This window comes from Netta rufina, assembly GCF_964035555.1.
Source record: "Netta rufina genome assembly, chromosome: 3".
Taxonomy (NCBI): Eukaryota; Metazoa; Chordata; class Aves; order Anseriformes; family Anatidae; genus Netta; species Netta rufina.
Window position 1 is genome coordinate 57,069,288 of NC_140125.1, and position 27,688 is coordinate 57,096,975.

The 27,688-nt window shown below is 38.0% G+C and overlaps 1 protein-coding gene across 2 annotated transcripts in view; it reads left to right on the forward strand.

Annotated features, from left to right (window-relative positions):
• SNX9 (sorting nexin 9) overlaps window positions 1-27,455 on the forward strand; it is a 58,616-nt gene extending 31,161 nt beyond the window's left edge. Inside the window, exons 5-18 of one of the 2 annotated variants that reach the window (XM_084284321.1) lie at window positions 68-251; window positions 1,026-1,179; window positions 2,578-2,662; window positions 3,564-3,689; window positions 3,999-4,116; window positions 6,759-6,889; window positions 8,253-8,356; window positions 12,205-12,308; window positions 14,948-15,025; window positions 20,149-20,225; window positions 21,256-21,345; window positions 22,724-22,838; window positions 24,223-24,314; window positions 25,793-27,455. In XM_084284321.1, the coding sequence (XP_084140447.1) occupies window positions 68-251; window positions 1,026-1,179; window positions 2,578-2,662; window positions 3,564-3,689; window positions 3,999-4,116; window positions 6,759-6,889; window positions 8,253-8,356; window positions 12,205-12,308; window positions 14,948-15,025; window positions 20,149-20,225; window positions 21,256-21,345; window positions 22,724-22,838; window positions 24,223-24,314; window positions 25,793-25,840 (1,506 nt within the window). In that variant the 3' untranslated portion in view covers window positions 25,841-27,455. The remainder of the gene's footprint in view (window positions 1-67; window positions 252-1,025; window positions 1,180-2,577; window positions 2,663-3,563; window positions 3,690-3,998; window positions 4,117-6,758; window positions 6,890-8,252; window positions 8,357-12,204; window positions 12,309-14,947; window positions 15,026-20,148; window positions 20,226-21,255; window positions 21,346-22,723; window positions 22,839-24,222; window positions 24,315-25,792) is intronic. The other variant, XM_084284322.1, reaches the window with a different exon arrangement.
• The last annotated feature ends 233 nt before the right edge of the window (window positions 27,456-27,688 follow it).

Below are 27,688 nucleotides of genomic sequence, written 5' to 3' on the forward strand. Positions count from 1 at the left end.
AAGTGGTCTTTATTCACTTCTTCAGCAGTTCCTTCCTTACCTTTTGTCTTCTGTTTAAACAATATAGGCAAACAATGCCAGTGATCCTTGGTCGAGCTGGAATGTTGGGAAGTCTGGGAACTGGGATAATGGAAACTCTGGTGACAGCTGGGCGACAAAACCTGAAAGTGCAGGTGGCCAGAGGAACAGTGCTTTGAATAACTGGGATACAGCAGCAGCATTTGGTCATCCCCAGGCATATCAAGGACCAGGTGTGCTAATAATACTTTTATTTTTAATAAATTAGGTGGACAGTAGATATGGGAACTGCCTCATCTTTTGTAACTATAGAACATTTTTTACTTAAATACAACAATAAAAAATAAATACTTTTCCTGGTAGCAAATTACCAAGTGGATAAACTGAATACTAAAATAATGCTTTTCCTTTAATACTTTTAAAATTAATTTCGTTTTAAAAAAATCAGATCCACAATAACAAATGTCTCAAACCTGTATGGAAATCTGGCAAGCCAAAAAGTCTTGAACAACATGCCTGAGAATAGATTATTTGTGCACAACTTGCATTAACTGGAACTTAAACGCCCTTGAATTTGTACCCTCAGGCCTGTGAAGCAGAAGTCTCCAAGTCCTTGATTTTTGGGAAGTATCTGGAAGTAATCTATCTTTCAGAAGGCTCCTCACTTTTTTTGTAGTAAAGACCTAAATTAAGAGGAGAGCTCATAACTGGGTAATACTAACCTGGAGTATATGAATATGTAAGACCAGTGATTTTTTTAATTTTTTTTTAACACACCAGCATCTCTCTTTAATGTCTACCTCCCTCCTCCCCCTCCAATGGATTTCTAGTGTAGTGTTTTGCAGCATGTATTTGATGGGGATGATGATAACTGAAGAAGAATCAAAAAATACAAGGTTCAACTAGCTCATCAGTATTATTACATTGTTGATTGTGTATGAGTGCTGAGGAGGTTGCTTCTGCTTTTTAAAGAGAAAACATTTAACTTTTTTCTTCCCCTATGTTAGCAGCTGCTGATGACGATGATTGGGATGATGACTGGGATGACCCAAAATCATCTTCACCATCTTATCTTGGTTACAAGGAGACTGAGTCGTCAGAGGCTGGGGGTCCTCAGCGTGCAAACTCTCGTGCAGCTGCTATGAAGTTACCACTTAACAAGTAATGGAAAATGCAAGATGAATGTGTATTTAATGAATTGGAATTTGTAGAGTTGTATAAATGTATTCCTATTAAACCTTATTGAAATATGCAGTGTACGTATTAGTTTGGGGGTTAAAATTGGAGGTGGATTCAGCACTGACTATTTGTGATCAGAGAATGCACATTCATGAAAGCCTGAAAGTACATGACAACCTATTTTTGGAAATGTTACACAGGCAAAAGATGCTTTTACAAGTGCTGAATTTCTGGACCCGCTGTTCTTTAAATTTTTAATTATATTTAGCACTATATGTGCTTAGTGAAAATGAAAGGTGATAGATGGCATGTGCATACAGCAAGACTAATCAGGCATGCTGCTACAGAATTATTGAGCAATTAGTGTTGCTAGGAGTGGAAAGATTGTTCTGCTGTCTTGTGAGTATCAGCCCAGGTTGATTATTAAGCCATAGGAAGCTTGATTTTACTTTTGGATTGGCAAATATAGATAAAATCTTACAGTAGCATGAAGTTTGGTCTGTGTTATACATTATTTTATGTTACAACTTAATGTTTGTTTATTCTAAAATTACTGTTACTCTGAGAAGTTACCCTGTGGTAATCTTTAAATGAATGAAAGCAGAACAGAAAACAGTTGTACAACGATGGTCTCCCCAGGTACATAACTAAAATTAATGACTGGTCATGCAGAGATGGTTGATTTTGTTCATCAGTGGATGTTTTATGCAGTCTTGCAAGAGTACCTCTCCATCATTCTGACATTTTCTTGTTGCAAACTCATTTAGTTTGACCAGCATAAACACGCTTTAAGAGCATTATTTGTCTGTAAAGCAAGCCATACGTCTAGTGTTTCTGCAAGCAAACAGTAGGTAGGCAGTACTTCAAGGGCTAAGTATCTTAATTAAAAAAGAACCACTGTTTGCTTTCTGTAAAGCTTTTTACAGACTTTAAGGACACTATGGTGGTTTTTATGTGGTTTTATTTCGAATTATTTAACTCATGCTTAGAAGTACTTGTTAAATCTACAATGGGTTGTTCTTTTGGATGATTGAATTCAAGTTGTCTGAAACAGCAAGGTTTGCATGTGTGTGCACACTTGCAGACTGGGCTGCAATGAACAAAGTGGCAAATGCTGCTTCATGTTCTGCTACTACATTTGCTCTGATGGTCTGCAGAGCACATGTAGCTACTTCTGCCCTTCAAGAAGTGGGCTGCATTCTGTAGATAAAAGCTGGCAGTTGGTAGCTCAAACTGTTCTGCTTTTTCAGGGCAAATAGTTGATAATCCATGGTACAGTTTTCTACTCTTGAGAAATGCTAAGCTTTATTCTTCGTGGTTGGGAATTCTGTACGTATCAAAAGCGAATGCAGAGTAAACTTCTCACTTTGTTTTCGTTAGATTTCCTGGATTTGCAAAACCTGGAATGGAACAGTATCTGTTGGCAAAGCAGCTAGCAAAACCGAAAGAGAAGATTCCCATAATTGTAAGCTGTGTGTGTGTGGCTCTTGTTTGGTGGGTTGATTGTTGGTTTTTTATTATTTTTTATTGGGGGGGGGAGGGGAGGAGGTTGAAGAGGGATGTGAAGGGAAGTGGTGGTGGTTGCTTTTTGCTTTTTTTGCTTCTGTTTTTTCTTTTAAATCTCCCCACCCTTCCATTCTTGCCCATGCTAATTGTTAGGCTTAGGCTAGTCACATGAACGTGGGTTAGGAGAAATGGGTGTTTAACCCGTAACAAGAAATACAACCATCATCATGAAACTACAATATTTAAGCATTTTAATGTCGCATAGATAACACTTCAGAGTATCACTGAGAGGTTTCATCAGGGTCTAGTCCTAACTCATTTCTTCTAAGTGTGCTGATATTTTTTTTTTTTTTAATTCTTCTTAGTTTTTCTTACCTGCATTAATTGTGGTTGTGAAAATAAGCCTTTTTGAGGTGAAGGGTGCAGAACAAATGCATTACACTGTCTATCAGCTTTTTAGATAGTTGTCAATTACAGTAGAACTGCATTCAAAAAGGTTTGCAATATTCAGTCATGATGGCCAGGTCATCTTCTGATCTAATAAACAGACTGTTCTAGATATATGCTATTATAATGAAATGTGACTGAAGTAGCAATTTCTACAATTCACCATTCCTTAATTATGTGGGAAAAATTGTAAAATACAGAGAACATGAACGCAACTGTGGTGAATTATCTTTGGCTGCAAGAAACTCTTGTGTTTCCTGATTCTCAGGCTCTCACTGAAATTAATGGAGAGAATTAGGAACTCTGTTTTCAAAATACTCTTAATTCATACTGGAAGTATTGTTTTCCTTGTTTGCAGCTGGAACAACATAATACGTTGAATTAAACGCAGTAATATTTGCAATTTCTTGCAGATCGGTGATTATGGCCCAATGTGGGTTTATCCTACCTCTACATTTGACTGTGTCGTGGCAGATCCCAAAAAAGGTTCTAAAATGTATGGTCTCAAGAGCTACATTGAGTATCAGCTGACCTGCACTGTAAGTGTATCTGAAACAGGATCATCTCTCTCATAGATATGGGTCATTTCTACATATAATACAGCTCGTGTTATTTAGTAGCAGGGTTGTAAGTGATAGTTTTTACAAGTTTTCCACAAGGAAAACTTGTAAATATTGTTTTATTTTCTTGTTTTATTTTCTAGCATTTCAAGTTCTTCTGTATCTATAGACTCAAGGCTGTAAATCAAATTTTATTTATATTCCATATATTTACTGTTCCGGTCACACTTGTTTCATGTCACTCTCTCTTGATGCCTGTCAAAATTCAGAGTTGTCTTTCTTTTACAGAACACTAATCGGTCTGTCAACCACAGATACAAGCACTTTGACTGGTTGTATGAGCGTCTCCTGGTTAAATTTGGATTAGCCATTCCAATTCCATCTCTTCCAGACAAGCAAGTAACAGGTAAATGTTTCCCAGCTGTGGGTTCACAGGAAGAGAAATCAGGAGATAACTTCTGTTCAACGTTCAATTATTTCTTACTATTTGTGTTTTTTTCCCTATTATGTTTAAAGAAGATATTAAAAAAAAATACTGTTGCTAAAAAAAAACGCTACTAAACTTAGGTTTTTTTAATTTAAATAATTTAATTTTAAATTATTTAAAACTGGGCCATTGATTTAAAAACAAACAGTGGATTTAAAAAAAATCCTTATTATTACAGAAGAGAATACTTATTAGAGAGAAGTGGTAACTGCTTATGTTCTGTATTTGCAGTTTGAAGGAATGATTTTGAGATTTTTGGTGCTGCTTTTCTTTTTAATTTGACTGCAAAGGTGCTGTGTTGTAGCACCTTTAAAACAAATCTCCCCGAGGAAAGGGAGCATCCTCCTACAAATTGTTCTTTGCTTGTAAATAAAATGTTGCAGTTGTTCCTCCTACTGATTGATTTTTACAATTGTTTTAGAAAGCATCTTTCATTTGTACAGTGTTGTGCTCCAGTTTCTGCTCAAGCTGGATGGGCATCATTCTCTGAAGCCTATGGAAGTCTGTTCTTAGTTCGAGGAAAGTGGGATTGGACAACTTAAATGATCGTGAATTCAGTCACTGCAATTGAATATGCTAATGCCTGTGCATTTTCAATGGTCTCTAGCTCATCTTTCTACAAGGGGGTGTGGGTGTTTGTGAAGAAACAAATGGGCACCTGTACAGAAGGAAAGTGCATTACTTCTGCATGTTTCTACTGGTGTGTTTAGTAGTAGGATTTTTATAAAGCCTTTAGGACAGCCAGCTAAAACCAAATGTACGAAAAAGGGCATGTAGCCAACCATGTAGCTGTGAGCATAAAAAATGCAGCATCTCTGTCGTGTTTGAAGAAAGATAAGCATTGATGCAAATGCTGGGATAAATGCCGAGGAAACTGAAAAGTGAGGAAGTGACTTCCTCTCCTCCCCTTTGTTAGCCTCGTGTTTAGAATTCACCAATATCTTTAGACAAACTTGTGCATGTGGACTAAAAGGAAGCCAGAAGACCTGGTGGGGTCTGTACATTTCATTGTAATTATCTTAAGACTCAGGAGTTTGGCATCTTAACTAAACTTTGCCTGTGGCTTTCTGTCTTTTGGGGTCTGTGGGAGAGGATAACTTCTCTTATTTCTTTTTGAAATGTTACAGGAAACACTGAAAAATGGTGTTTATCTTTCACACTTTTGAGGAGGGTTCTTTCTAGACTGTCTAGAAATGCCTCTTTCTGTCCACTAGTCTTAGCACTGTGAGATTCCAGCTGTCATTGCTCAGAATCATGACTTTGCTGGCAATTATATGCCTAATGACTAGCACAAAACTTCCAAATATTACTTACAGGAATGCTGCTATTTCAGTATAGTTGAAGGGTGGAACAAGGTACGAGTGTGGGTTATGTAATCTCTCTTACATAGTACTTGATATTTTTTTCTAGTTAATTTGCAGGAAATGTACCTATACTTCGTTTTTCACTAATGGTGTTCTTTACTTGCTAGTCATGCCAATTTCCATATTTGCAATTGAAAATAAAACCTCACCCTTGTAGAGCTGCTGCCATAGTAACTATACAGTAAAATTACATTGAAAGTATTGAAAGTACATGCATTCAAGTTTTGTCATCTGTGCTGCTATGGAAATTAGAAGAGTTGGTGTGCTGGAAGGATCTCTCATTCCTTTCAAATACATCTTGTTCACTCAGTGCTCTAGAAGTCTGATATGGTGCTTTTTTTTTTTTTTTTTTATTAGAAGTGATTCTCTTAAGACTCTCCTAAACAATTTGTGTTAAACTAACAGGTTCTTGTAAATACACAGTGCTGAAGCACTACTGGCTTAAAAAATATTTTTGATTAGTGCTAAAATCTAACTGCCAAAAAATCAGTTACTAAGTATTACATGTGTGTATTCTAACCAGTTTATACATATGGTTCATTGAGATTTATTTTTTTAAATTACTTTCAAACATTCATGGTAAATGAACAGGTAAGAGACAGAATTATGTTTGTGGGAAGTATTATCTTAAAATCTGTTGTTTAAAGTTTGACTGCTTACATACAAAGGCTCTGTTAGCTAGGATATGATGTCTTGGGAGGTGGGTAGTTCCTTTTTCTCTAACTCTTATGAAACTGACACTGACTAAGAATTTTTAAGACTGACAGAAAAATGCCTTCGTTCTGAGTTTGTGCCTAGCTTTTCTCTTGAGTCATTTGACTGTCTAATTTTTCCATCCACGTGTTTATTAATCTTTTTTTTTCCAAAAAGCTATTTGAACCGTGGATGAGGATTATGTCCTTTTAGTGTTTCCTGACTATCTTTAAAAGGAGCAGTTCCCAGACTATAATCAATATGCTGCACTCTAAGGTTCTTCTGATTTGTCAGCATAATGTAAGTCAAGAACTTACTTCATGTAAGTTCTGCATCCATTTAATAACTCACTAGATGAATTACAGGATCAGTGTGTATAGATATCTATATATCTATATAGATATGCACTAAATGTGTGTGTTATGTTCACGTACATAAAAAAAGAAAAGACAAGCCAGGGTTGTTCAAGTGGAAACGTAACAATTATTGTTCAATGTGTAACAGGGCGCTTTGAAGAAGAATTTATCAAAATGCGCATGGAGAGACTGCAAGCTTGGATGACAAGGATGTGTCGCCATCCTGTTGTCTCAGAAAGTGAAGTTTTCCAGCAATTTCTCAATTTCCGAGATGAAAAGGTAAGAAAGACTAGGATTGAGGATCTGCTCCCCCCACTCCCCTCCTTGAAACACGAATTTGGCTCTGTAACTGCCTCGTTTGTCTGCCCCCCTGTGGGCAGTAGCGAAGATCTGTAAACTGCTGGGCTTGGTGTATTTAGCTGACTGATTAAAATCAGGCATAAAGTTACTTGTCTGAAATGCTCTATGCCATTCTAACAGATGTGCTCTTGAAAGTAGCTTTGCTGCCAGTCTTTAAGAACAGTTTGTGTCCTCCAGCAGAAAGGAAACACATATAAGAGATCTTTTGGCTGTTTTCCCTAATGCATCTCTGTCAGACTTACTAATTACTGCAGTCCTCTGACTGGTACTGCTTTGCTAACAGAAGCTGTTTCACAGCGGAACTGGCATGTCTGATCCTGTATTATACTTTAAAACAAACAAACAAAAAAATCCCAAACGCAGTTGTAGATGGAATCGGTGGTAATAGGATTATGCTGCAGTCTTATCTGATAAAAGAAGCCCTTTTGAATTCCTCCCTGCCTCCTCCCTTCATTTCTTTATGGGTTTATTTTTTTGAGGGATTTAGTGTTTTCACCTTCAGTAAATAATAGTTTCTTTGTGATTTGAGCTGCAGCTCCATTAATAATTTTAGCTATCTACTGATGAGGAAATAAACAGGAAAAATCCGTTCTTTTTTCCACAAAATAATTATACTAAATACACAGACATTCTCCTCAAAAAGTAAATGATCCTTGGAGGTTTTTAAGACCAGACTGGATAAAGCCCTTAGGTCACACCTGATCCTTTTTGAGCTGGAGGTTGAACTACAGACCTCCTGAAGTCAATTCCAAACTTGATTATTCCATTAAGTAAAGGTTTAATAACATAATAATTGCAGTCCTAATGAAGTGCTATTTGGATGGCCAGTGGAGAGTTGTATAATTGTGCTAGTTAATCAGTGGTTCTTAGCGTCTAACTTACGGAGTGATGTAAAAAGAACAGATGTGATACATCTGGAATATTTTTTTGTCTGTTCTCATTAAAAATTTAGTATGACAATTGCATAATAGTCTCATGATCATCTTGAGTAGGTTCTGATATCAGCACCATCACATGCACATACAGCTGAAAATAATTGTCCTTAAACTGTATTTCAGTAATATACAAAAAGGGTCTGTTTACCCCCAGAATCTAGAAAACAAAATGCACAAGGAGGGGGGAGGGTAACTCTAAGAAACATTGCCCCTACTGAAACTTCAGTTTAAAATGTTTTCATGTATGGGTGGTCTGTTGTCCAAGAGATTTCATTCACTGCTTGAGCACAGGTCCTTAAAGTTTGATGAACAACAGTGGTCAATTTTTAATTTTTTCATTCCTCAAGGAGTGGAAAACTGGAAAGCGGAAGGCAGAAAAAGATGAAACTGTAGGTGTCATGATCTTTTCTACGATGGAACCAGATGCTCCTGACCTGGACATGGTAGAAATGTAAGGTGGTGTTTTTTGTTTTTGTTTGTTTGGTTGGTTGGTTGGTTGGTTGGTTTTTTTTTGTTTGTTTTGTTTTTTTTTTTAAGCAGTTTCTGCTTTTTTTTTTTTTTAAGCATAATGTGTTTGTATAGGCAATATATACTGATTTATTGTAAAACTAAAATAGTAAGTATGCACACATACATTCTTGTATTTGAAAAGGTGTTTATGAAGGCAGAGCTGAAAAATTTCTTGCATGAGATTTTCCTATAAACCCCTCCAAAATGTGGAATTCTGTGTGATGTCTCTGACTTCAGTGGCTGAATACTGATCTTAAAAATATTTATGCAAAACTAGTTGATGAGGGATTACTGACAGATCCCATGGAATTATGTTTTGTACTGCTGAGGGGCTATATTTTGTTCTTTAATCCTTCAACTGTGAACAGTTCTGAAGTGTGCTAGACCTGTCAGGTAGCTTAGGATAATAGCAAACCATCAAGGGAAGCAGTATTTCTGTGTTTAAAAAATAAACAAACTACTACTTGAGTAGAATACACGCACAGTATCTTTCTAACGGCTAGAATGTAGAGAAAGCAATTACAAATGAAAAAATATTTAAATGATCAAACCTCATTTTAAATGGGTTACTACAATTTTGGGTATTGTCCTGAAAGTGTAAATGGATATATATTTCTCGTGTGTGTGTGTAGCATACGTGCACTGTGTGTAGTTCTCTGCGGTAGACCTTGGGTTCCACTCTCTATGGAAGACTGGATTTACTCTGCAACCTTTATTTCACTCCTTCAGGCTTAATCGTTTTTCTTAGAAGATATATGTAGTATGCGTGACACGCTTCCCTTGCTGTTGTGGAACACAAACACTTGGAAAATGTTTTGGGTCTGAAATAGTGGATAAACTAGTGGGGCAGAATGAGAAGTGTTTATAGCAGCAAAACAGTGGCATGCCTTCAAATGGAAATAGCCCAGCACATGGACTTTATCCAAGTGGTGCAGTGCCTTTTAAGGTACGTGTAGTAGCTGTGCTGTGGCAGTTGTGTACTCATAAAAAGGACGGATGTTTGTAGGTCACTTCCACTTTATTTCAAACTTTTCTGCTTTTCTCAAGTGATGTGCTTTAATTATCCCCGTGGTATGAAAGCTGAGGAGGTGAACTGGAGGGAGGAGTTTGTGCAGAAGGGTGCTTCTAGTGTATACCTATAGGCATACAAGTTAAGTCCTTGTAAAACTTCATTCAGTGTGCCAGCTTTTTCTGTTGTTCATACACTGGGCTTGGGTGCCTGACACTGAATTGCACCTTAGGTATCTGAACATAAATGGCTTGAATTCCTCATGATATACCCGAGGGAGAACACTGATCTGAACACTGGCAAGAAGCCCATCGCTTCTGTGATGCTGGCTGAGGCTGCCAGTAAGACAGGCTTCATGTAGTGGCATCACTTCACTGCTTCTAGGCCTGACCCCATCAGTCTTGTTACTGTGTATGTGGGAAACCCTCACTGCAAAACGGGGACTCCACCAGAGCCTGCTGGCACATGAGCTGTGCTGGGGAACATGACCAGCCTCTGTGCTGATAAACAGTCCCTGGGTGCTGAGGGCAGACGAGCTGCCTATGGGGAATGCTTGCCAGAGGGTTCTGGCTCCTGGGCTGGGGTAGGCAGCCCGGGGTGGTGCTGGGGGCCTGCCTGCCTGCTTTGCTGGGGGGCCGTGGCACCACAGACACACACACCACCTTCCAGAGCCTGGGAACCTCTCAGGGTGCTATTGGAAAACGCACGTAGGAACACACATTAGTACAGGTATTGTCATTTGGCTAGTCTGCTCTGTCACTGATCCTATGCTGTTAACAGTAACAAAGAGGTGGTTGTACACCTTAACCAACATTTTTTTAGTTAGGAAGGAATAGTTAAAGGAGAGCCTCCAAGTTTAAAGGGTAAGGAGGTCCTGATTCATGTAATGAAAGAAACCTGAAAAGTGTACCTAAATGTATTTGGCTTAAAAGATAACTTCATGGTTTCCTTTACTTCAAAGAAAAGAATATTGTGACTGTAACATGCCAACGTTTCCCAAAATCAGCCCCAAAATAGGACCGCTTCTGTAATCACGTAAAGTGATGGCATCTTCTGGAAAAACAAGAATGAAAATAATACAGTGAGAACAGCTTGCTGAATCTTTGAAACTAGTCAGCTTTATAGCGTTGTTGGTATAACGTTAAGTATTTTGGAGTAAGCTTTTTCCATCTTGATTTTTTTCTTTTTTTTTTTTTTTTTTTTTTTTTAGTTCAGGCTCCCTCATTTAATAGTTGTTCTAAACTTGTGGTGTTATGCATGAAAAGAGAAAAGCAGCTCATGCATGAGCTTCAGCAGACAGTTTCATAATAATCTTAAACTCTTTGGCCTTTTTTTTTTTTCTGTCACCTTACCTCTCTATTTTCTGTACAGAGGTTTTTGTTGCTGTTGTGTCAGGCTGGGAAAAGGAAGATGCAGTGATCTGTTTACTTAGTTTCCCAGAAGATCACTTAGAGCATCTCACTAGTTCTAATCAAAGTAGATACAGTAGTGATAGTAGAGAAGACTGCATATAAATCTTGATGCTGCATTGAGGGCCTTGCTGGAGGTCAGTCAGGTGTCGTTTCTTTCTGTGAAACTGCACAATTTCACTTTGTTCACCTGGGTCATTCCATAGTCTATTTGGGTGTGCAGCTGTGGTGTATTTTTGTGTCTTTCCTCCAATGGTTTGTTCTCTTCCCAAAGAGGATAACTTTGAATAAAACACAAAATAATATTTTTATAGTCTCAAAAGCCATAACTTCTGTAACTGGGCAAGCCAACTTGATAACAGTTCCTAGGTGAGAATTCTTCAGTGTTGAATAGTTCTTGAACGAGAAGATGCTATTTACTGAAACAACTTTGGCAGTCCTTTGATCATGATACCATTAAAAGAATGATTTGCTACTGGGGAGACTAGGGTAAGACAAGGGCTTCTTGGAAAGCCCAGGTTGTTTCTGTGCAGGTAACTCATCAGGCAGAGTCACCAGCTGAGGGCAGGAGGTGCAGGTGGGGCTGTGGGAGTTTGGGCTGGAGCTGCTGGGACCCCGACTCTGGGGATTTGCTTAGGGTTGCCTTGTTGAGGCCAAGGAGCTGTCTCGTACAGGCTTTGGTTGAGAGCACTTGTAAGATCTGATGTAGTTTGAATAATTCACATTGAAAATTACAAAACGTGTCTAGTTTTCTTTTGTAAAGTTCATGAAGTATTGCTGTGTATTCAGTGCTACATTAAGTGGAAAAGTTTTGGTAGCTGTATGAAAACAGAGGGGTAGAAAGACACATGCAAATAAAGAATTCTCTTTTGAGCATAACCGATCTTTTCCTCTCTAATTCAACTGAAGACAGCAGTATTGTCAGTACAATATGTATGCTTAAGTTTATATTTCCCCAACTATTGTGACTTGTATTCCTGTCAACGTGGGGTGCTTCTGCTTGTGTTTAGGGATGCATTCCCTTCAAATCGGATTTTGCTGCTCTGTTCTTTGATCCCAATGTGGTGGATGTTTAACTACTAGTGTTGTTTGTTTGCTTGCTTTGTTTCATCTCCAAGGTAAGAATCAATAGTAAGAATGACAGTCCAGTTCTACACGTTTAACAGAGGGGGAGAAAAATAGAATGAAAAATGCCTGGAAGTGAAGATGGAAATTCTGTCCTCAGTGAAATGACAGTGATTTCATGGAATGTATTTCTTTGATTTTTAAAGCAGAGTTGACACTCCTAAATATCTCAGTGTTGTGTTTAAAGTTAGAGTAACACATCTGTTTAAACTGCTTTTTGTTTTCCCTTTTTTCCAAATACTATAGAGAACAGAAATGTGATGCAGTGGGTAGATTCACCAAAGCAATGGATGATGGAGTTAAAGAGCTGCTGACAGTGGGACAAGAGCACTGGAAAAGGTGTACAGGGCGTAAGTATTCCTTCTGAACTCAGTGGTGTTTTCAGTCTTGTTTTTCTGATGTGGGTTTTTTTTTATATATGGAACTTGAAACACAGCTTAAAACTACAGGAAATCCTAAATTATTATGAGAATCATATGTCTTTCTTGCTGCTTTCAGTGTCTGAAAGTATAAGTTGTGTTTTGGTTTGTCTTTTTTCCCATAATAGAAATATCTGGTCCCTGCCCATAGTTTTAAAAACAGTATAAGTTAAATAATTCTAATCATCCATGTAAAATCCTTGCTGTACCTGTTCTGTTATGTCATTCATCTGCATTCTAGTGACATGGGCAAAGTAGATCGGTCTCTTTGATCAAGTCATAAAAGGTTACACTTTATTAACACCTTATTCTTGCATGCCAGGAGGAGTAATCTAAAGATGAAAAGAGTTTAAAAAGCAGAAAAAAAAGGAAAAAAACAAAAAAATCAAGAAACTTGATTATAACTTATCCTTCAGCCCAATTCTTTTTCTTTTTTTTTTTTTTCTCTCTCCTATCTTGTCTCTTCCTTTCTGCAGATATTTAGGGTTGCAGAACTTCACACCAAGTCCCTATGACTCTGCCTGGGCTCTAATTTCCTAGTCCACAGCAGTATTCAGTGTTTGTGGCCACCACAAGGCAGCTATTGAAAGGAAGCAGGTACTACAGCTGAGGATCATAATAAACACTTCATGGCAGGCTGTAGTGTCTGGCTACCAAAGACCCATCACATAAATCTCCTCAATGTTTCCCCCCACCCCTTTTTGTTTTGTTGCTTCTCCTTTTTAATTCTCACGGTAAAAAATAAATAAATATATATATATATATATCCCCAGCCTAGGAGTAAGTACATCTCCTGAGCTCTCTCTTTGCCACTACCTGATCTTACATTGCAGTTGAATATCTGGGGCTGACCAGAAGGAACGGGAAGTGTAGGAGCTCAGTTTCTTCTAGCAGTGATAACGTTAGCACTTGCAGGATACAGTTTTAAATTATTTACACTCTCCACTTGATTAAGAGTGTAAATAATGTAAATAATAATGTCTTCTACACATCACTGACATTCCTGGTTCTAAGGTCAAAAATAGGCTAAGCCTTAAATCTCTTATCTCACAGGACGCACAGCTCTAACACTGTACAGCTCTCACTTCACGAGGGAATCACTGAGGGGAAAGCAAAGGGCAGGGGAAGGAAGAGGGTCTCAGAAAAGACTAGAAGAATAGTGTTGCTTTGCAGTCATGGTAGAAATGACCAAAACACCATAGTTAAGGGATGGCTGTGACTTGTGCTTACAGTGGGAATTCAGTATTTTGTTCACTGCTAAAATCTCCTTAAACATAAGGCAGTACTGCTTTCTGTATGGAATGATTCTTCCAATAGCCACAGCTAATAATTAGCTTGCCTAAATACAGTAAGTCAAAAGTGGTAGTGTTGGCAGTTTTAATTTTTAATATATTCATACGGAACAGAAAAAGGAAGACTTGCAAATCTGGACTTGCAAAACTGAAGAATTTCAGTAGTCTCTTAAAAATTTAATTTCCATGTCAGCTCTAGTCACAACTCCTAGTCAGAATTATTTTTGGCACTTCTTGAGCAATACTTATGTGCATTCCATTCGATAATATTTAAATTGACTGACAATGGGAATTTCTAAAATGCAAGTGAGGAAAAAACAGGATGTTTCTTCACTGAGGTTATGGCTGCAGATTCAGTAATGAGTTAATGGCTGATAACAGAGCTTTAGGAGTCTGAATGGTACTTGTTCCATAAGGAAATATCAGTTTTCATAATTCTAGCTTCTGGGAAAGAATTTGATACAAGATGATCAATAAAATCACACTTTTTTTTTTTTTTTATGTTAGGGTCCCCCTGAAAACCCGATTATGAGATTCTGGAGCAACTGAAAAATGCTATTTACCCAGACAGCATATCCTGTGAACACAGATGTCTGACAATAAAAAATAAATTATTTTTTTTCTACTGACATAGGTAGTTTATAAAAAATAAAATAAAATAAAAACAACGACAACAAACAAGCTGTTTTAACTCTTCAGATTGTTTTTTAGGCCTCTTAGGTGGTGGTAGTCAAAATGTTAATAATGAACACATACTCATAAATCAGTTTATTGACTTCATTGTGAGGAAGCAAATTATGCGTGCATTTTTAAAATTCACTTTATAAATCAATTTTATAATTCAGATCCCTGCATCAACTTTTATTCCGTGATAATCTTGGTTTCTATCAAATCCATGATTTGAGGAGAGTTTAGGTATTATGGGTCTGTATGATAATCCCCTCTTTAAAATAGTTAGATTTCTGCTTCATGTCACTGTTGCCCTTTTTTTTATAGGGGGTGGGGGAGAAGAAATTCTCACTGCCTAAACTGGAAGGCTGAGCTGGGAGTGCAGTGAGATTTTTACAGCATTCACACACTATTCCTCAACTATTTGTGCCTTTTGAGAATCCAATAGCTTTATCCTGTTTTGGAACTTGTGTAGCAGGGAAGGGGGGTGAGAATGCAACTGTAAACACTTCACTAGCACAAATGTACTAATTGTTTTTGACATCAGCTTCTATCAAGTTTTGGAAATGCTAGAGACTTAATCTTTTCCCATCCCTTTATCCCTTTCAGCGCTACCCAAGGAATACCAGAAGATTGGAAAAGCACTGCAGAGCCTGGCGGTGGTCTTCAGCACCAGCGGATACCAAGGTAATTCTTACAGCTTCATTTGTACTTTACTTTGCAAAAGATATTTAAATTACGTCATGCGACATTTTTTGGCAAAGGTCTTAATGCTTTCCTCTTTGAATTTAGATGTCAGTCGTGTTTCTGGAAAAATACCAAAACCATGTATATTACAGGGTTTCTTATATTCTAGTCTGTGGTCTTGTTTTGTTTTCTCTCGTTCTGTAATCATGTGGTGGAGTTTAGTTAGATCTTACTAACGTGTAATCTGCTCACTGATCCGACTGACAAAACATGCTGTAGCATTTTTGTGACCTATATTTCTGTCATATCAAACAAAAAAGGAGAAAATGCAGCCTTGAAAATAGCTGCCACAGAACTACTTGGTTACACAGCAATTCCACACAAGGATGGAAAACTTTTGTATGCCATTATCTGAAGTGAAGGGTTGACTACTGTAGCCTTTTCTTGTCTTTCACCCTTCTCTCTTTCTTTGAGAGCCCTGAAACAGAGCTTGTCACATTAGGTATGAAAGCTGCGGGAGAGAAATGGAGGAAATCCGTTGCAGTTTCTTTTTTGCAAACTTCTCAAAGTTCTAAAATTTAGTCTTTAAACAAAGTTACAATCCTGCTTTGTTATGCTAAATTCTGCCACAGTTTTCTAGTTATCTGGAAAACACTTTTCGTATCCTAAAGGAAGCGACTTGGGTCTGTTTTCTCTGTGATTCTTAGATCAAATACATTTTTTTTTCCTAGATTTAATAGCAAAATTATTCTAAAATGTAGCATAGAGGCTTACTCTAATCTTCATATCTTAGGACTTTTAGTTAAACAGTACCTGTTTTGACTACCTGTCTATCCCTTGCTCCATACTCTTAAAACTTTTTGCCCCATAATCTATATATTAAAATGCAACTAGTTCTGAAAGTCAGGAGCTCTGCTGCTGGAAATGGTGGAAAGAGACATTGTACTCCTTGTAGTTTGTTCTCATCTTTGTCCTGTACTTGCTGAAAACATTACTTTTGGATGTAAGAACCAAGTAGTAGACTTGCATGCTTATGTGTCTATTGTGGGTTTGAAAACTGTAAACTTCAGACAGAGATCTGTGCATTGAACGGACTGTGCAAGAGACATAAACTCCTGGATTTAAACTGATGGATTCAACTTTCCTGATCTCAATATTCAAAGGTGGTACTGGACCTTTTCCTTCAAACAAAGTACTATCTCGGCTGAAGATGGGGTGTGTTTTTTTCTGGGCTGTTGTTGAAGAGGATTGTTTCCTTCAGCCATACTTAAAGGCACTGAGTTCCATTTCCCTTAGTAGCTGAATCTCTTCATCCTCTTCTTTGTAATACTGACTCAGATACCCATCTCCCCTGAGTATATTTACCTTTGAGGATTAAGTTCTCAAAGTTTAAGTGTGTAGGTCATTGAAGATGACAACGATTGATTTGGTTACATGAATGATTTCAGCTACTGGTAGCTGACTTCTAACAATGTATCTGGTATGTCAGGTGGTTCGTTTGCACAGTTTGTATGGGATGCATCTGTTGTCCTTACCTCTTTCATCAGTGCTGCCTGCCTGCTCTGCAAAGCCTGGTGTGGTGAATGTCTACTGCCTTCTCTCCGAACTTCAGCCTGAAATGTTTAAGATAGCACTAGTCTAGAAGGGCTTGTTAAACTGACTCTGTTACACAATTTTTATTATGCTGCTGAATGAGTCTTATCAATTTGTTCCCACCCACAGTGCATATAAAAAATTTGGCCCCAGTATTTGCAGAGTTAAGGGTTAAGTACATTTAAAACTATTAATGACACATTAAAAGTGTCTCCTTTTATTTCACCATGGGCCTATACACTGTCAAGTCTGTTTTAGGCACAAGTGCTTTTTAAGTGTGGTCCTGGTCCCAAAAGCATATTGGACGGTTCCAGAACATGACTGGAAGTGTCTCGCAGCCTAGCACTACATTGCCTATCTTATTGCATCGTGTGATGCTGTGAGATTAATGCAGCATGGCTTCTCTTCTGTGGTGCCAAATCTAGGCGAGTCTTCTATACTAAGAAAACCTGAATGGGTATGGAATGTCATTCAACCATAGTGAGATCTCCTGATCCTACATCACCCCTCAAGCATTTTCTTGGGCAGTTGCATGCAAGTTTCACAATCATACCAGTTAGCAACAGGCACATCTTGCCTTCTGTGCTGCTTCTGCAATGAATGATGTCTATCTCAGATGTACTTCTCAGCAAAAAAATCTTGCTACGTGGTGTTCCACCGTACATCAATCGTAATCTTTTTTCTACTCCTGGTTTCTCTTCAAACATGCTTTGGTGGAGAGAGAATGGCAGAAAAAACTCTTGCCAAAAAACCAATCTGCTATCCTAATCAAGCCTTGCAGATTATTAGTTCCCTCGGTATGCCTGGTGTATTCCCAAAAAGGTGATTACCACTGCTATTTATCAACCAGTTAAACTGATAAGAGATGCTCCTCAAAACATCTCCCTAAGACTCTTCATACTTCTACATCTTCCTTCATCTCCCTTGTGTCAGCATGCCAGCTTGTGAAGCAATGAAATTATCAATTTCTCCTTGTGGTTGAGCTAAAATATCTGTAGAATATTATCAGACATTTTAACTGGTCTTTTTACAAGTGTCTTTAACTGATGCTTTGAAGCCCTCTCTGTTTCTCTTGGGGATACAGGTAAGGCACACTGCTCTAGTTTTGCTCTAAATGTCAGTAGCGTGTTGGTTAGGGCTTTCTGCTTTTCTGTTGATGAAAGAGCCCCTGACATCCTGGTACAGCCTTGCACTCAGACCCAGCTCAGTCTTCATGGTTCAAGTTAAGCAGCCCATTAGAAGCTTCACATCTTTTACAGTTCTCTAGAAGGTGAGAAAGTTAGAAATGTGACCTTGTCCAAGTAATAAGACTCTTAGCAAAACCCATGCTGACAACATGTACTGGGAGCAATCTGCTGGTGGAATTCAAGTTGCTTTGACGGGTGAGTGTGTGGAGTGTATGCAATCACTTCAAAAAGTGGCATGGTATAGAGAGTGACTGACTGAGCATGGCATGACTCTGAGGATACATATTAAAATGTGAAGGATGCAGCAAGTGACAGGTGAAATCTGGCTCTTTAAGGCTGCCCTGGTGTGACCTGAGAAGTAGACTGTAGAAGACCAGGATGCAGCATGAGGAGCTGCAGATACTCATCTGCCACTTGTGTGCCTGTCTGTTGTTGGGATCCATTGTCTGGAACAGCTTTTACATGTACTATCAAGGGTACACTTCTGTAGGAGAGCGAGCACCTCTGCTAGTACTAGAAATTCTGAATAAATTCTGTTCCTTCTACAAGCTGACTCTGTGCCCCACTGCCCCACATGAGAGATTTGGAGGGTTTAACTAGATTCTTTGCCGCTGCAGTCCCTTGGGTGAATTCTGCACACAAGTGGCGAGTTACTTTTTCTACTCAAATACTCTTCTTCCTTCTTTGTATTCAGGTAGGAGAAGATATTTTCTTTTTACGGCATTACAACGTGAATAGCAATGTCTAGACCAGTCTGGTTTCTGAATCAAGCTAAAGCCATGCCATGTTTTTGTCCCCAAAACCTAGCAGTTGCCTAAGCAGTACTTAAGCTAAAGACAAGGTTTCATGGTTACTTCTGTGTAATTCCAAATTAATGAAATTTCTCTACCTGATTGAAATTGATCTGATTTTTTTTTTATAGTTTAACAATGAGAAGATAACTTCCAAATTCTGCAGTTTTTAGGTCTCAAGATGAGATTTGTTCTTTTTTCTTCTCCAGACAGGCTTAAATAGTAGAAAGCCATTTTCTAGTGATGTTTGTATTGTTGGATTTACTAGTGCTGAGGATCAGTAGCTTTTTCTGTCAAAGCTTTTGGCTTCATAAAAACAGTCTAATGGAAAAAATTGATTGAAAGACCTGAAGCAATATTTAGTCATTACCCTGTTTCCTTTAGGACACGCTAAAAAGAAAGAATCCTGTATAATAGATCTTCAATAGATTATTTTCTTTGTCATAGTAAAATAATCTATTTTAATGTTCAAACCACTCATTAAAGAAATCAATGTTTGGTAATTTTCAGTTAAGTCACTGATTAATGTCTATGGAGTGAAATCAAAATGTTCTTAAGACTATTAACTGTGCCAAATACCAGAAGATGTCTGAAAGAGTAACTTTTTCTTGAGCTAATATTTGGTATCTGCAAATTACACCTTCCCCCTTCTCCACCTCAATTTGCTTTCCGTACTGTTGACCGCATGCTTTGGACAAGCTAACAAGGATGGAAAAAAACTGTGGTGTTTTGGGAAGGTGAAGTGACATGAAAAAACAAGAATGTAAGGCTTGTTTCCGTCTTTGTCCCACGTAGCCATGTCCTGCTAGTAATACAGTGTTATGAGCACTTGTGGTGTTGTCTAGCTTAGGATTTGTGGTGATGTTTGTATTTTTAGATGTAGCTTGTGTGGCCTTTGCTTTATTTCATGTAACAACAAAAGTTAGAAACTCATTTTCAAAAAGATTCTTACAGAGCTTGAGAATGTTATCCAATAGTTCTCTAAAGGCTGAAAAATTTTGCTGGCAATGAAAAAAAATATGTTGTTTGAGCCTCCTTTTCCCTCTCTGGCCTTTTAATAATTATGATCCAGGACTGCTGAAGAGCTTAAGGTTATTTTCACTGTTCCATAGGGCATTGTGGAGAATTTATTGCTTATCAGGTATGAAAATCATTTGTTAAAAACCTGAACAGTGGATCTCTTTGGAGCTTTGGTCTATTTTCTGGTGTCACCCTCCTTGTATTCCCTTCCTTCCAATTCTGGTAGGCTTCCTATTCTCCCCTGTGGGGGAATACCTGTGTATTTAAACTACATATAGCTGTGAAATGTGGAGCTGAATAGTGCTACTATGGTAGAACATATTACAAATAGTCCCCTCAGCATTCGTTTTGTACACGGTCTTAAGAGTTTTCCTCCTTTAATGGTATAAAACCAATATTTTTGCGACCTCTTTATTATTCCCAGTTATAAAATGGTGAGTGGATTTTATTATTACAAAATAAGCTGTTTTAGAAACTTGCCTTGAATCAAGATTTGACCTTCTGTAATTTGAAAACTGATGTTTATTTCTAGGGGAATCTGATCTCAATGAAGCAATAACAGAAGCAGGAAAAACCTATGAAGAAATCGCCAGTCTCGTAGCAGATCAGGTATAAGCATTAAGAATACACTGACATAGTGTGTACAAACATAACTCCTGTGTGGATAACTTCTGACTTGTCTGTTTTTCTTTCTTGTTAAAAATCTAATAAATGCTAATGCTGAAGACCACTTAAGTGAAATTACTGTTAATACTTTTAAATGCACCCTCATCTTCTCTAGTATGTCTGCCCTGGGGAGAAGTAATGGGAGGGTATTTTTCTTGGATCAAAAAACTCATATTCTGCTTTCTAAAACACAAAATTGTTTGCTTTCTCTTTAAATGTCCTTGTTTCCTGATGTCAGTGAATTATCTTCGTAACTGATACAACAGAGTGAGATTTAATCAAGGATAGGGTTTCATTTTTTCTCTGCATTGCCCAAATATCTACAGGATCCAGATCTTGCTACTTTTCATTGTCTTGACTTGCAATTGCCTGCTTCAATAACAATCTGTCTTAAACAAAACTTGATTTTATGTCAGTGTTCAAGTTAAGATAAGTGTTTACAGTGTGTTAAGCTTGGTCTGGCTGGGATGTTAACTCCCCTTCTAAGGAGGGGCAGTGAGAGAGCGGCTGTGGTGGAGTTCAGCTGCCTAGCATGGTAAAATCACCACAGTCTCCAAAATGTAGAGCCTGTTAATTTGCATGTTGAGTAAGTTGTTCTTAACCAGCTTTCCAAGTCAGCAACTAAGAAGATGTACCAGTGCATGTACACGTCTGTATGTGCAAGGACATTATTGCTTGAAATTGCCATTGCTAGGACTGGTGACTCCAATAAAACGTTGAGGTAAAACACCTCACTTCATAAGCCAGTGTTAAATAAAACAAAGATCGGAGGCATCTGCTCTCTGGTGCTCAGTACCTAACTCCAAAAAGCTTATATCTCAATAAGGACCTGTTTAACTACAGAAAAATCTGCAATAAGCAATAGAGATTTTTCTTCCCTCTATTCTTTCCTTCCCTTTTTTGGCATCATCATTTCTGTGTCTGTGTTATTACTGTCGTGGACATTTTTACTAATGTGTACTTTGTTTATTAGCCGAAGAAAGACCTGCACTTTCTGATGGAAACAAATCATGAATATAAGGGATTTCTTGGCTGCTTCCCTGACATCATAGGAGCTCATAAGGTATGTGAGGGTGCCTTTCCTGGAAAGGGTTGGGCAGTGGGAAGATCTGCATAGGGAGCAGCAAAAGTGGTGGTATGGATCACTGCATGTGTGTGACAGCCTGGCCCCTGATTCCAGTCACACGGAAAGTTTCTGTGAGGCTGGCATGTTCATTATTAAAATATTTGGGGGGTGGGGAGGAGGGGAAGCTAGAACTTGTCTCAAGATTTGAGGATACCTCCACTGTCTGCTATGGTAGAGAACTAGAAACTTCAGGGTTTTCTCCATGAACGCTTTACGTGCCTACATGGTGAATAGCAGTAGTAAAAATTTCTAGTATTTAGGAATCTTAACGTGGTTATTGATACCAAAGCATAGTGGTATTGTAGGAAAGTGTGTACACTTGCACAGTTTGCTTACTAATACGTGATAATCATGGACTGCCTAGAAGTGTCTTAATATTTAAATATATATATATATGTATACTTTGTTCCCTGTACTATGAAAGTCATCAAATAATAAAACAATAAAATTGGCTATTGTGTCTAGTTTTGAATATTCTGATCTTCTATTTTTATCCTAGAGTTGTCCTCATGTTCATGTGCTCACTGTATTATGTTTCAGGAAACTACAAATACTTGAAGTATTAAACACGTACACACAAATGTTTTTTCTACTACTGGAAATATTAAATGTATAAAACAACACATTTTTGCAAGACCAAAAACAAAAGCATATCAAATCTATGTGCATTCTTTCTTCAGGACTTTAATGGTCCCCAATGGCACTGAAAACCTTTTGAGGAAAGTAGTATAAATAAAATGCAGAAAAAATGTGCTGAAAACCTGAATCACAAACCTTCTCCTAAGAGATATGTAAACAGATATTTTTGAATATTATTTGGCATGAAGAGGAAAGTGCAATATAAATATATTGTGAAGGGGAAGGCATTTCTTTTTACCCTTCTTCCTTGTGACATAAGGATTTTCCTGAATCACATTTATATATTGCAATGAATTGTAGTCTCTTGGAAAGCAGTGCATCTTTTAGAGGTGTTTGATAGTTTGAAGCTTTTGGCATATCCTCTGTCAGTCAGCTGAATTTTGCAACCTGCTCCTTTTTTCTGTGTATATATCCTTGTGTATTACTGCCTTTATCGATCATTATTTCTTGGTGACTGTGTTAATGCCTGCGTTTTAAGTCACTTCTTGCAAGTTGTTAAGACTCTTGAAAGCAATACAGCAAAATAACAAAACTTGGGTGGACATATGGGAAGGCTGAATCAGTCATTGCATGCATACAGTGTGTAACCTCAAAATGTTGGCCAGTGACATTTTTGTGACTATAAAGACCTTTCAGTTGACTACTCTTTTAATCTTCCTGCATTTGGTTTCTACAGGGAGCAATAGAAAGAGTGAAGGAAAGTGACAAATTAGTTGCAACCAGTAAAATAACACCACAAGACAAACAGAATATGGTGAAACGTGTGAGCACCATGGCTTATGCACTACAAGGTAAAACAACTTTTGGGGGTAAAAGGCAATATTGTAGACCTGAAGGGCATCTCTTAAGTAATGAACTTTGACAGAGAATCTTTGTTCTACCAGGAAAGGTAATAATAGCTACGTATTATTTTTTATTACGTTTGTTTTCCTAAAATTGCAGTTATTTTACTGTCCTGTCCCCCCTCCTTAAAAAGTTGCAGTTCCAAAACATGCATCTTCTGCACTAGTAAAGTGACGTTTGAAATAAAAACGCCCTGGGCTACTAGTTTTTCATTTTGAAATGTCAGTGAGTCTCAAAGAAAAAGCACAGGCCCTGATGCAGGAAGCACTTCAGCACATGCGTAAGTGTTTTTCTGACTCATGGTTTAATCAGACGTGATCCAGCTGAGATTAATATTCTTGTGGATAAGATTTCATTTCCTGGATGTTCTTTGAACTTTTCCTCTTCAGGTTAGAGATGTTGTGAGATTCAATAGTCTGCAACTGAAAAAATGGGGAGTGAGGAGTCAGGGTGCAGTCCTGCAGGATACCAGGCCCATAACTACATCCTGGGTCTTCCGTGGGATTACTCATTGCTGAGGGAGTTCTGTCTTCTTCAGCTGACTTAAAGCTAAGTTTTTAGTATTTTTACAGGATAGAGTCAGAGCAGAACACAAAGCCAAATAAAGAAAAAATAACGAAAATATTCCCCTTTTCCTTCCTTTTCTTCCTGGGCAATGCAAAAGGACTTCACTTAAATGGTAATCATGAGAAAAGACTTCCAGGATTGTTGCAGTCTCAAATATTTCTTCTCCCTCTATTGATATCTCAAAATATATTCAATTTTTTTTATTTCGACCATAAGCTGTGATCTGACAAGAGATGCAGAAAGTAGTGAAAAGAGTTACAGATCCAGTAATGCAGTTTCTCAGGTTCATACTGAAACAGCAGCACTCAAAAATGGGTCAAACACCACTGGCTGTCCCTTTTTTTTTTTTTTTTTGAACGTTTATAGCTCTGCCTTATAACAGCTACAGCCTTGGAAATCTGAGGGCTGCAGCTACCAAATGCTGATTGAAAAACTTCAGAACAGAACAGTTACGTTCAGTAGGACAAAATCATGCTTGTTTTCTTTACCAAATCTTTGTTTGCCAGATTATTGTAACAAGAACCTGGCTTTATCCAGGAAGTCCCTGAATTTTAGCATGAGTAATTGACACCCTACCAATTTTATGAACAGTTCTATCATAACTTGAGTATTGCAGGCAAAACAGATTGGAAGCACGAGAACAGTAAATACACTGCCAGGGCTGGACACTGAGCTTGTTGCACACTAACCAAACTGAACTGAGTGAAACTATTCCTAATTATGAACGCTTCTCTTAAATAATTTGCTTTCTGGGTCCAATTACAGCTGAGATGAATCACTTCCACAGTAACCGGATTTATGACTACAACAGTGTCATTCGTCTTTATCTGGAGCAGCAGGCACAGTTTTATGAAACGGTAAGATGTAGTAGTTCAGTGCCATTTTCCTGGCACATACTGTGCTGCTACTTTTATGAGAAATACTCACTGTACTTAATCATCTTTTCGTATGAACCTCTCCCAGAGAGCAGATATTTGAAAAAGAATTGTAAAAGGGGAAGAAAAAAAAAGACCACGTAAAAGAAGAATGAATTGAAAAAATATTTTCTTGTAGATGCTATTCCTATGTGCGTAGCTATATGATATTAGATATTAGCTTGGTGTTTCTGGGTGTGGGTTTGTTCTTTTTTTTTTTTTTTTTTTCAATTCCAGTACTAAAGTTACAAAGAACTTGTTCTAGTTCTGTGTACACAGATTTTTTCAACACTGAGTTTGGATAATTTGCTGTAAGTAAGATCTGTAGCAATGAATACAGCAATAAACCATTTGGGCGAAACTTCTGTCCCATGGGTTAGAAGGACAAAGGGAAACCTCTGAGATTTAAAGTCTGATGCATGGATGTGTTGGGTGAGGGATCAGAGCGGTTTAGTGACTTACTGTGACTCAACTCTGAGCACTAAACCTACAACCTTAGTTCTCATTTAACGTTGTTCTTATGGCTGTTATTCGTATTTTATTAAATGAAACTTGAGAACAATTTTTCTAATGTGCTAATTCCAATGTGACAGTGAACAGCTAAATCTGTATAGATCCTTGTTTGGTGCCCATGTTGTATGTGGAAATAGCAGCACGTCTGCTTCCTGTGTCTCAGTATGCAGGAAAAAAGCTGCAGAGAATTCGTACACATTTGTAATGACCATTGGTAATAGATCCTTAGCTGGAGGAAGAGCTGCATCAGACTTGGAGCCAGGCCAGAAGCCTAGCTTCACTGCTCTGCTCTACCAGTGTTAGTGCCATGACATGAAGAGGGATGTAGCTTACAAATACGAGAGTTGGAGGAGGAAAAAGGACTACTACTTCAGTTTTCCTCATACGTGAGTGCGCCTGGGATTTTGAACTAGAATATCTGCAGTAAAACAAATAAAATCAGTTATTTTCATTGTGAGAGCAAGTTGAACTGCTGGAGGACTGCTGGCAGCTTGTAAACTTGTATCAAAGACAGGAACACTTTTAAGTCATTACCAACCACATTTATTGATTACATACTTTTGCTGAACAGATGATTGCTTTCCAAGACCAAAGCCATGCATTACCACAAACTAAACAATGCTTTTGGTGACAGCTCTGACATTTGGTCTTTTCAAGAGAAGGCAACAGCAGGTCAGAATTGGAGTACACTGACTGCACAGCACTCCCTGCTCAGATGCCGTGTTGTATCTGGCAGTGCTAAGAGAGCAGCTGAATGTAGTGTTGTCGATCTTGTACACATTAAGGGTACTGAAAGACTACAATTTTTGGAAGACGAGGGAACAATCTGTTTAATCTCAGCCTGAAATCTTGTTTCTGCATAGGGTGAAGTGACTACATATTAAATATGTTCTGTTTCTTTGTTTCAGATTGCACAGAAGCTGAGGCAGGCACTCAGCCGCTTTCCTGTGATGTAGAGAGTAACGAGTAGCCAACAATGAAGAACAACCCCGAAGTGCTTTTCTGATTTGGGGGCAATGCCAATAAACTTGTTAGCCTTTGCCAGCCAAAAAAAAATAGTTGTGGGGAAAAAATGAATTATTTAAAATGTTTACTTTATCAGCCTCAATCCATAAGATAAGATTCTTTATCTTCAGTGCTCTCCCCTTTGTATCATTATTTAAGTAAAAACAGCTAGAAAATGCTGTCAGTTGTAGGGATCTAAATCATCTAACTGGTATGTTGCCATGGACTTCATGAAGACTTGCATCTATCAGATGTTCTTCCAAAAACCCTTCATCAGTGTCAGAATTACAGTTTTAAGTGGGGAAGTAGACAAGCCTCAGAAAATGACTTTACTGCTCATTATGTTCAGTTTTGCTTTCTAGCAGTTCAGTAGCCAGGAGGAATTATATTTGTATGTTTCTGGTACATGTTCATAATAATCTCCTGAACAAACACTTGTTCTAGATTTTGCTTCCCCTATGCAGCCATGGCAGGGGTCATAATGAGAAGTCCCATTATGACTTCTAGTAAATATCATCCCTAATCCCCTTTCTTCTTTTCCTTATAACTAAACTTTCTTCTTGTGGCACAGCACCTCAGAGCTTATGTCAAGGCTCTTTCTTTCTTGCTATGCACTGTGTAAAACGACAAAGTACAAACATAGAGCCATTCAGGATGGTGTGAAAAACAGTTTTCCATGCCAGCATTTTGACACCCACGCAATGTTATGCCATAAGGCACTGGTGTTCCTCAGTGCTGTACCTCTTAGAGAGTTTTAAGTGTTTCAGTGAAGGGGGCACTGTCACACATAACACAAACTGATAGGAGTCCCCAAATTCCAACAGAGCTCAGGTTTTCACAAAGCAGTATGGTATGCTATTGGCTTGGGTTTACTTTTGTTACCTCCTGATGCAAACTAAAAGGTGACAAAGGTACTGAAGAATGTCAGTTATCACACAGACTCTGTGCTGTGATCATCGTCTCTTATCAAGTGCCCCGCTGTCATCTTTCTTACTACTGAAATATCACTTGAGGCCTGGGCTTTTTTGACCAAAAACCCCAGCCCCAATCCTGTTCAAGATGGGCACCAACTACAGTAATTCATTTAATGTCATAAGCAATCAGAAAAGCCAAAGTGCAATTTTTGCTAAAAATGTGCCTAGAACGTAAACATTTTAGCAAAAAGCTAACTTTAAAGCAAAGGCATTTTCCCACAAGCCATTCTAAGTGACGGGTACAGTCTGCTGGCTGAATAGTTGCCTTACTCTATTTCGCATTGGTGTTATTTTTGTGTGCTAGAAGGAAAATCTAGGTCTGCCTGAATAACCTGAAACCAAAACAAGCAAGACTTAAGCCTAAGTCCAGATGCTTCTCAGTGTCACGGGTCTTGTTCACGTTTTATAAACCTTTGTCTTTTCCCCCTCCCAATTTTAGTTGTTTGCTTCCAAAATTCCATAGCGCAGTGTTGTTTGATACAGCCATTTAAATATGTACAAATTGTAAAGAATGTGTATAAATGTTTTACACCAAATGTAAGATCTGCTTGCATGTAGAAGCAGCTTATATAATAAATTGTTACAATGTGTACAGTAAATTCTGAAATCACTTTTTCAAGCCAGCATTTTTTTTTAGCTTTTGTATATTCACTTTTTGGTAAGGAATTCTCTTTGTAACAGATTCTCAATTTGGGAGGGGGAACGGGGGTAAAAGACTTTTTTACCAATCTTTGAATAGCTCCGTATGCACTACAGTTGAAGGTTCTTTATCTTGAATAGATTGTTTTGGAATTTAAGTGTAAGCTGTGCGTTCCCAGTGCAGGG